We start from the raw sequence: 9,348 nt of genomic DNA, 5'->3' as shown, positions 1-9,348 counted from the left end.
CGCGGGCGTCATAATTCCACCATGTGCGTAATTTTTTGGAAGGGGGAACCAGCCTTGCGTTAATTATATGCAAGGTAGGCGTTCCCTTCCAAAAAATGACTTTAAGGCCTGTGCCCCTTATTTATACTCTGGCGTCATTTTGATGCACAGGAGGGGGTGGGCCTTAAAAAACGGCGCACAGCCTGATGTGCGCCGTTTTTTAACGCCTGGGTCAGGGCAGGCGTTAAGAGACCTGTGGGCTCGGAAGGAGCCCAGAGGTGCCCTCCCCTGCCCCCAGGGACACCCCCTGCCACCCTTGCCCACCCCAGGAGGACACCCAAGGATGGAGGGACCCATCCCAGGGAAGTAAAGGTAAGTTCGGGTAAGTATTTTTTTCCGATTTTTTTTGTGGCATAGGGGGGCCTGATTTGGGCCCCCCTACATGCCACTATGCCCAATGAACATGCCCAGGGGACATAAGTCCCCTGGGCATGGCCATTGGGCAAGGGGGCATGACTCCTGTCTTTGCTAAGACAGGAGTCATGTCAATGGAGGTTGGGCGTCAAAAAAAACGGCGCAAATACGGTTTGAGGCCTGAATTTTGCCTCGGACCTGACTTGCACCATTTTTGGACGCACAACCCCCATTTTCCCATACGCCGGCGCTGCCTGGTGTGAGTCATTTTTTTTGACGCACACCAGTCCGCAGCGCCGGCTAACGTCATTCCATTAATAAGGCGCCCGCATGGCGCGTTGGAAAGGCGTTAGCCGGCGGTAAAATTTTTGAAGCACAACTGCGTTGGCACAGTTGTGCGTCAAAAAGTATAAATATGGGCCTATGTTTTTTAACCTGGTGTGGAATCCTTTTGTGGTGTGGCTACAGGGTTGCTGTGAGTGAGGTGCACAAATACTTCACACATTACCTCTGAGGATAAGTCTGCCTGCTCTGCACCAAGCTACCAGAGGGTGAGCATAGATTATCGTTAGCGTGTATATTACTTGCCCTGACTAGAGTGGTGGATTCTGCCTGGCTTAGGTACATACCCTAGCCAACCAGAAACCCCATTTCTAACACTTAACAAAATCAGTGAGCACAAAACAGCACTTGGTTTTCGAATTTTATTTGGTCATCTCATCAAGGAATAAGACATGGCATTATTAAATAAATAAATATATAAATACTCAAATACATACATAAATAGAGACATTCAGAAAATGGTGAAAGTCCCTCAATTGGGACTGCATCTTCTTGACAAAAAATTCCCTCAATGCTGATAGCGCAGCTGATGCCTTGATGTACCCGTCTTTTGTCCAGGGCATTCAGAAGCCCATCCTGTTCAGCAGTAGTCACAATCTTGGTGAGGAGAGGTGTCATTGATAAGGCTTGATTGGTAAGACCCAGAATGAGCCCCAGTTATTAACGGTTATCTATTGCTTGCCTTGACAGCAGTGAATTAACTCTGTTAATGGCAAAATAATGTGTTTTTTAAATGGGCGAAGTGGAGCTGAGGGTGGCCTGTTCAGTCTCAGAGTCCAGGACCTATCAGAAGGAACAGACGCAATAATGCAAGTTCAGCTGCACCAGGGTAACTGTAGAAATATATTGTAGATTAGTGGGGAAGCCTTTTAGGAAAATGAATTCCACCCCCACTACACATTTATGGCAGAAAACAATAATTATTGAATGTGGAGGGTAAGGGGGCTCAGAAAGGCAGGGTTGGTATCATAAAACAGAGACCTCAATAGGAAAGTCTGCAGGGTCCATACACTCAGTGTCATCTGAAGGACTTCACAGGCATCCACGTCACCCAAACACCAAAGAGTCTCCTTGAAGCTGAGCACAGCTAGAGTATGGTGGAAACCACTATGGACTACCCACGCCCAGTGTCACTCAATGTCCAAAAAGGTGCCTCTAAAAACAGAACAGAGGCTGAGAAGGAATTTTCTTCTGATTGTTGTGGATGCACCGGCCACACATGAGCACTCTAGTTTAAGTAGATGAAACAAATCAGACCACACACTTCCACCATCAGAGAGTCCTCGAAATCATTTACCAGATTTGGACTGTGCGCTAAATGTTATAGACTTGTCTCTATGAAGCAGGATTCCTATCATCCACTGCGCCAGCCTGGATATTTTTGCACCTACCTGCCCCTTGTATCTCACAATGTTCCTGGCACGGTCTTGTTATTAAATTCCCAATTTGTACAGCACATGCACAGCAGCATCTTTGGCAAGATGGCTAGTCCAGGTTTCTTGCATCATCTATGGGTCACTGACAGTATCAATAAGTGAAATAGAGGGAGAGACTGGTGAACGGACACTAGTAGCATTTTAGAAGGATCCAAAGGAGTACCAGTCTATACATCGTAACAGGGGTCGTGCAACTCTATCAGACCAACACAGTGCAAAAATACACTACACACTCAACATTCAACACACATTTGTACACTTACTTTGTTGAGTTCATTATTGTCAACTGTTACGCACCCATCTACAGTGTAGTACCCAAGCCTGCAAGTACGTGTGCCTGTGTCTTGACAGCCTACTCTTCTGGACTTGGTCACAAAGGTCAATTACCATACCAAATGTTACCTTATATTTCCACAGTTACTGATATGCATTCACACACAATTTGTTTATGAATACCAATACTGTGTGTCCATCTTACACCCCGAACCATAAATACCATTGCATTGGTGGCTGAGATGAGTAAATCAGATTAAAGCAGTATATCCCTTGACATATGCGCCTTGTGGTGAATAAGCAGGCATTATAAGCATACCCAGCTCCCAAAATACTGCAACTTCAGTTCATCCTTAGAATATATTTCAGAGGAATCTTTCCGCAACAAAGCCCACACAACAAGTCCTTGAACAGACTCTTTCTGGAAATGTTCTCTTCCAGATCCTCACTGTTGTTTTTCAATTCCTCACTCAAAGTGTCTGGTTCTAAGGGACCAGATATGTTGCATCCTAGTAATTTACCAGTCATATTCATACAATCTGAGCAGAGTTCATGTGTGCGAGTACTGCAAACCCCCATGGTGAGAAGCAATATTTAGAAGATCTTGGTAGAGGGTGGATTTCAAGAACCTAGGGTAACTGTCCTTTTCCATGAGGACCCACGTCTTCGCTTGTGCCACATCAAAGCAGTTGTGTGTTGCACGTGCCAACTGGCGCTGAGTGAGTTCCTTTGTGTGGTGGTCGATATTCACCTACAAGGATAGGAGACAGCATGTTACTAAAAGAAAGGAATTAACTGTAAGTGTTCTGACTCATTCTACCCTACACTTGTATTAAAAAGATCCCCTTTCTGACCCCTACAGATCCTAATCCCAGGCGTCTGGCTTGGGCACACAGCCTTAACATCTCTATATTGTTTGGATACTACATAGAAGGTCAACAATACATTCCTGCCCTATCTTTTTAAAAGCCAAAGAACTGGTCTTCAGCAAGGAAAGCCCCTATGATCTGAGGAACAGTCTAGTGAATCTAATTCAAACTCACCTCCCTGCAGGCTTCGTTCTGGATAAACTGCTCATAGATCTCCTGTGCCTTGGAGGACAGTTTGGCAGCTGAGCGGATTTTCTTGTACTTCTCGCAGGCCAGCCAGAACTCCAGGTTCTCATCGCTGAACTCAGTCTTCAGGAAAGACCAGAATGCTGCAAGGCCATCTGTGTGAACAAAATAAGAAACAAATGGTTAAAAAGGAAGAGCATTTATCTAAAAAGAGTAGTAACTTTGTACAACCTTCAATATAATCTAGCAACTTATCCCAGACTTGTGTATGACATCCTATCAATTGCTCCACTCCTCTTAGTGCTTTATTTGGTTACCTATTTCATACTGTAGTTTATCTCATGCGGTCACTGCTCTTTGTAGAGTTTATCTCGAATGACTAATAGAGATCATATGGTTTTCTCATTGGTCCCTTATTTTTCTCTTTGGTTTACTCAAGGTAGTCCAACAGATCATCCTTTCTATCAGTATTTTATCATGTCTATCTTGTTCAGTCTCGGTCCATCCACCCATTCACAAACAACCACAGTCAACCATGGTTCATCCACATGTTCCGCCATTCCCACACTAGCCCACAAAAAAAAAAATTGTGCTTATCCCTAGTCTTACTCAAAAGTGCTCCTTGCTCAGATCATGTTACAGATGCTCTAGTAATAAGTTGTCCATCCACCTTCCACACATAACCACCCCATTTAGCCAAGGCCCTCCAATTCACAGTCACCCCAAATAAGACAGAGCCTCCTTCCACCTATTCTGTCATGGTATATACAAATGGACTATACCATACATTTTCCTCCTCTTCCACCTACGCAGGATCCATCCATCTCTGCACCTTCTCCCAACCAACCCAGCTGTGTTACATCTATCCACTAGCATGCAGGGTCCACCCCAAGCCAGCCATGATCCATCCATCTACCTTCAGCATTGCTCACTCTGCCATGGGTTGAGGCCATAGTGACTCCATTGAGTCACCATCGCATATCCATCGTACCCACCCACAGCCTGCCCCTCCGTCTCTCAGACTGACTGATACTCACCTTTACTACTTAGCAGATTGTCGAACGAGTCCCTCCACCTCAGCACATCTTCCAGGCAGAGTCTGGAGAAAGAACAGGAAGAGCTTTAGGACAGGCAAGGACCAGAAAGGGAAATACCATGTATACAGGGAAGAGAAACCCCCTTTGCTAAATTGTCGGTGACAAGTGATGCCCCTGATTTACCTGTGTTTGTTTCTTGGTTTGCTCTGGATGCATTTTTCAGGTTCAAACGCTGCATCTGGTTTCTGAAGCAAGACTCCTAAGCGGGCCCCAAGCTCTTTAACCCTGAAAGTGAAAAGAAAAGACATTTGTTAGTTTTCAAGTCCGGCTAAGAAACTTGACGGTGATTTGCGTTTAGAAGTCCATGGGCACAAGTTAATATAATATATAGGCTTTTGGGGAAAAGGAGCTGGCCGGCTTCCCTATCCGGTTCTTTGTAAAATTACAGGTTTTTGTGTTCTTGCCTGTTTTTTCTCCTTTTGCTCTCTGCAACAGTTGTCCCTAGCACTCTAATGATACTCGGTATATCGAGCTAGGAATGATAAAGGGCTGAAATGGCACTGCTGATTCCTATTCTTGTTACCTCTGGAACAGAAGGAAGACAGACTAATTTCTCAAATTAGGTCACCTACGGTTTAAATACACAATCAGAATATTATTTCTGATATTCAGAGCACAGTGCAAGACTCCTCATAACCCATAACTTTATTTGAGAGAGGAGGCATTGACCCTAAGTCATCTCCTCGTCCCCGCACCAGTATTACAATAATAAAGATTTCTCATTTTAGCATAGTGCTTACAAGAGGTGCTATGCGTCAGATCTTCTCTACCTTGCGTTCTCTGAGCAGGATAGATCGTCACTGCTCAAAGTTCTACTAATACCGCAGGACTCTTCTAGAATTAGATCTTGAATGGCAACGCAGAGCAGTGTAAGGAACCTCTCAACCTTTTTATGTAATATGTGATGACACTAGATATTTAATATTCACCTGCTTAAGGACTGCATTAGATAGCTCTTCTATCAGTGTGAGATCGCGGTAAGAATGCTGCACACTTGTTCCCTGTCTCTGGGGTGAGAGTAGACAGTCCCTTCCTCCCCGGCGTATCAGACTGGGCTAGGCAGCACCCTTCGCTCCTCCCTTCTCTGGTGCAGCATCAGCAAATCTCTCGGTGCTGGAATGTTTGCAGTGGCCTTCCACAGCCCCTCGCTGTAAAGAACTACCTGTCTGTTCACTATCGCCTCAGGATTTACACGCAGCCCAGGTGCGTATTAAACGTGCCAGCTGTATGGCTACTAGATGTTCCTGAGCCTCCAGGGTATTCAGGTAACAACTCAATACATTTTGGAAGTTGTGTTCCTGTGAAGTCTCAGATGGGTCAAATTGTGTGTGACAATTGTGAAAAAAGAAAGAAACGAACTGGGATATTTACTTTTCAAAAAATATTTGTGTAGTGCATACTTAGCTACACAAAGACAAGACGACTAGAGCTATATCACTAACCCAGACTTAAATAACAGTAGTAGGAACACAGAATTTGATGCTTAGCTAACCTCTAGCCAGCTGCACGTGGAGTCAACTGCAAACCTTGACTGGGGTTTTATGTCAAGTAAATAAACTGTCACACAAATGTACGCGTTTCTTACTGCAATCTTCTGCAGTCACACTGCAGAGCCACAATTTCCATCCTACGGTCCCTCGACTCTCTCACCTTTCGATACAGATGGAGGGCAGCGTGGTCAGACTGTCCTTGCACATGGCGCCGGGTGGGTTCCAGGCAGGCGGTGTATTCCGTAGAAGGCTAGAGTAGCTGGTGACTGTTGTCCAAGGTCCGCTCGATGCAAATGGAGCTTCTCCTCAGACAGCCGGTCCAGGGTGCAGAATGAAAGCTCCTCCTAGATCCCCTGACTGAGTCAGACGAACGTCCAGCGATATCTGCCAGCTGCGCAGGCTGCTCTTTTTTTATATGAAAAGTGGGCAGGCGGGCGGGGCCATCCTTGATGTCAGCCAGTGAGAGCCGTCGCCTGGCTTTACGTTCTGCCCGAGGCAGAGGTGTGATACTCGGGCTGCTGCCAGAGCTGCGTGCAGGACAGGGAGCCGGGTAGAAGCTGTGCCCCTCCCATAGACATCAGTCAAACGCAAGGTTCAGGAGAGCCTGGTCCGGAGAGAACTGTGGGTCGCAACTGGACTGTTCTCTCTGATTTTGCGTATCAGCAGTGCCATGTACGTCTGCAAGTGTAAACAGTTAAATGAGGAATATGTCCACATTCAAAATCCATTTCCGCGGGGAAGCCAGGATTAGAACTCTACTGACGTTGAGCCAACAACTGGATCTGCGTCAGGTTTTACCCCAAACCTTACCGGCGTGCGGACAGAGCAGGACACATCTTAAGGCAAACAGCATTCGTTGCTGATCCGTATGTTCGTATAGTGCAGAGACAGAGTATACTGATTACAACCCCGAAACACTTTTAAAACCCTTCAGACGAGCTGTTACACAGGGCTGTAGGTGCATTTCAGTTGCCAGTTACGCAGAAAGTCAGTAACAGTCTTTATTATCATACTCTGTGGTTATTATTTTATTCATGCTTGAGAACGAAAAACTGAAATAACCTCTGTGCACCGACACATAATTTCAAGCAGAGGGCGCGTTATCTGATGAGGTTTCTCAAATAGAACATGTGGCGCAGAATCAATTTATCAGTGATTCATCATTTGTAGCGAAAACATTTTTACGATTGTTTTAAACCCAGGTCCGTAATATTTCCTTTCAACTGAGTTAAACCCACCTAAAATGTAAGTGTGTAGTCTGTATTATGACGCTTAAAATGCCTTCCGATATATCCACCATTCACCCTGGTGCATCCACAGTACGTAACTCACAGATTACGATTTACGATTTACATGTGAGTGTAATTGAGCATCCATACTTCCTCTCAGAGAAAGCGCTGCCCCACCACCACAGTTTGTAGTCTGTGAGTACCCTCTGGGTACAGAAGCATACGCATGTAAGAATGGATTCCCTTTAATTGGGAAGATACCCACTCCAAGAGCCACCTGTACATCAAATTGGGGACATTAATTGAGGATATACTTTAATAAGACTCCCTGCTGTGAATGGTGTAGTATAATTACAACTTCTGCCCCCGAGAAACAGTCTGAGCTGCAGCAGGTAGCTCTGACATTTAAAGAAAAGAGGACATTTGAAGGGCAGATGCTACCAATTTTTCTGAAGACAATATCAGAATTCCCACTATTGTAGGTAATTAAGTAGCTAAAGAAGGATGGCACCGATTCCGTGGCAAATAAGAATTGTAATTTGTTGAATAGTCAACAACTTGGCATGATGGTTCTGAGTTAGCCTTGCAGCCAAGACCTGGGATCTCAACTCTTCACTATGGCTGCGGCACCTCCTAATGCACAAGATCACTAAGCCAAGAAGTAAAAGACAGTCGATAGGAAACGCCATAGATGAGTAGGCACTTTACCTTGAGGCACTTAAGGACGACCAGGTCCTCAAAGATCTCAAGATGTTTCTGGTGGAGTCTGTTGCAGAATGGAGGGGTTGGCCTGGATTGGATGGGTAGGTGAGCAATAAATGTTGAGTGAAATGCATCTTTGTATTTATCTGTATGACTCCAGCACCATCCAGTATTTCCTTGAGGACAAAAAAGGCGTGGCAAACAATGGGTGCATAAATGAAGACTACCATGAAATGTTAATATAACAAGGAAAAAAGAAACAAGAAGTAAAAGTATCTGGAATATTATATCATTGATGGTATGTATCATCGGTGGTAGGAGCCTGCTCTGGTAATATCAGATGCTCCATTTCCTTTACTCTAAATGTTTCTCCTTCTGTCTTCGTTCCTGATACGCTATCCCGTTCTCTTTCCCAGCACATCACTCCACTAGCATCACTTTCTGCAAAGAAATAAAATTACATTAATCTTTGCTAGATGTAAACTATTTCAAGCACCGTTCTCACCAATCCAATCTCTAGTTCTGTTTACCGATTTTTTTCAGTATCTGCATAACTGTTTAAGCATGCCTGCTATACTCATGAACCATGCATGTGATGTGCTGCCCCAGGCAAACTAGTATTTTCCTGATATGTTAAACAAAGCATTAACTAAAATCTGAAATAATCACATCATAGTGGTGTATGAAGTTGGATAGACACCCTCTTGCAAATTTCCCTTAATTCTCAAGACAATATTGGCCTGATTCACAAAGGTAAACTTATACTTTTTTGTAGGTTTACAATTTGTTGCTATTCACAAATGTATTTTTAACATAATATTTTTGTGACTGGATTCTCTGCACATAAAAAGATAGGTCAGTCCTACCAATCTTAATCGTACGTTTTTTGCACATCAGTTCTACTTTTAATAACAACCTTTACACCTCCTTTAAGGAATTTTGATTGAAAGAACATTGCCAACATCTACTCTATTTCAAAGTCACAGAGAAAATTAACTTAAATTAACCCATGAGAAACCGGTGCATCTAATTTCAAAGGAAATATTGGCATTCATGGGAAAATATAGGTGGTTTATGGGCAAAAATGATCTAAGTATGTAGATGTGGAAAAATACACTGTTATATCTTTGCCATATAACTGGTTCCACCCTGACTCATTTCTGTTAAAATATGGTTAAATTATTAACCAGTTTATAAGATCAGCCACAGACTTTGCTTCTAAAGCCAGTCATGTGGAGAGAGAGACAAGTTTGGTATAAAGTGAAGGATAACGACTTAAGATTCAGCGATAGAGATGTACCACAATAATTCATCCCAGAGATGAGATGTTA

General features: G+C 43.9%; 1 protein-coding gene across 1 annotated transcript; it reads right to left on the bottom strand.

Annotated features, from left to right (window-relative positions):
• Positions 1–1,085: 1,085 nt before the first annotated feature.
• On the bottom strand, positions 1,086–7,076 carry LOC138293067 (regulator of G-protein signaling 5-like). The gene is made up of 5 exons (XM_069232064.1): positions 6,247–7,076; positions 4,720–4,821; positions 4,537–4,598; positions 3,488–3,654; positions 1,086–3,195 (listed from the first exon to the last, which is right to left on the bottom strand). The coding sequence occupies exons 1-5, from the start codon at positions 6,291–6,293 to the stop codon at positions 2,995–2,997; spliced, it is 579 nt and encodes a 192-aa protein (XP_069088165.1). The 5' UTR covers positions 6,294–7,076; the 3' UTR covers positions 1,086–2,994.
• Positions 7,077–9,348: the final 2,272 nt, after the last annotated feature.

Source organism: Pleurodeles waltl, chromosome 4_2, assembly GCF_031143425.1.
Source record: "Pleurodeles waltl isolate 20211129_DDA chromosome 4_2, aPleWal1.hap1.20221129, whole genome shotgun sequence".
In the NCBI taxonomy this organism is placed as follows: domain Eukaryota; kingdom Metazoa; phylum Chordata; class Amphibia; order Caudata; family Salamandridae; genus Pleurodeles; species Pleurodeles waltl.
Note: the sequence above shows the minus strand (reverse complement) of the source record. Positions and strands in the feature narration are given on the sequence as shown.

Coding starts and splice junctions, on each gene's coding strand:
- LOC138293067 (XM_069232064.1), bottom strand. CDS start 6,293: ATGTGCAAGGACAGTCTGACCACGCTGCCCTCCATCTGTATCGAAAG. Junction 4,599..4,719: donor AAACCAAGAAACAAACACAG/GTAAATCAGGGG, acceptor TTCTTTCTCCAG/ACTCTGCCTGGAAGATGTGC. Junction 3,196..3,487: donor AGAACGAAGCCTGCAGGGAG/GTGAGTTTGAAT, acceptor CTATCCTTGTAG/GTGAATATCGACCACCACAC.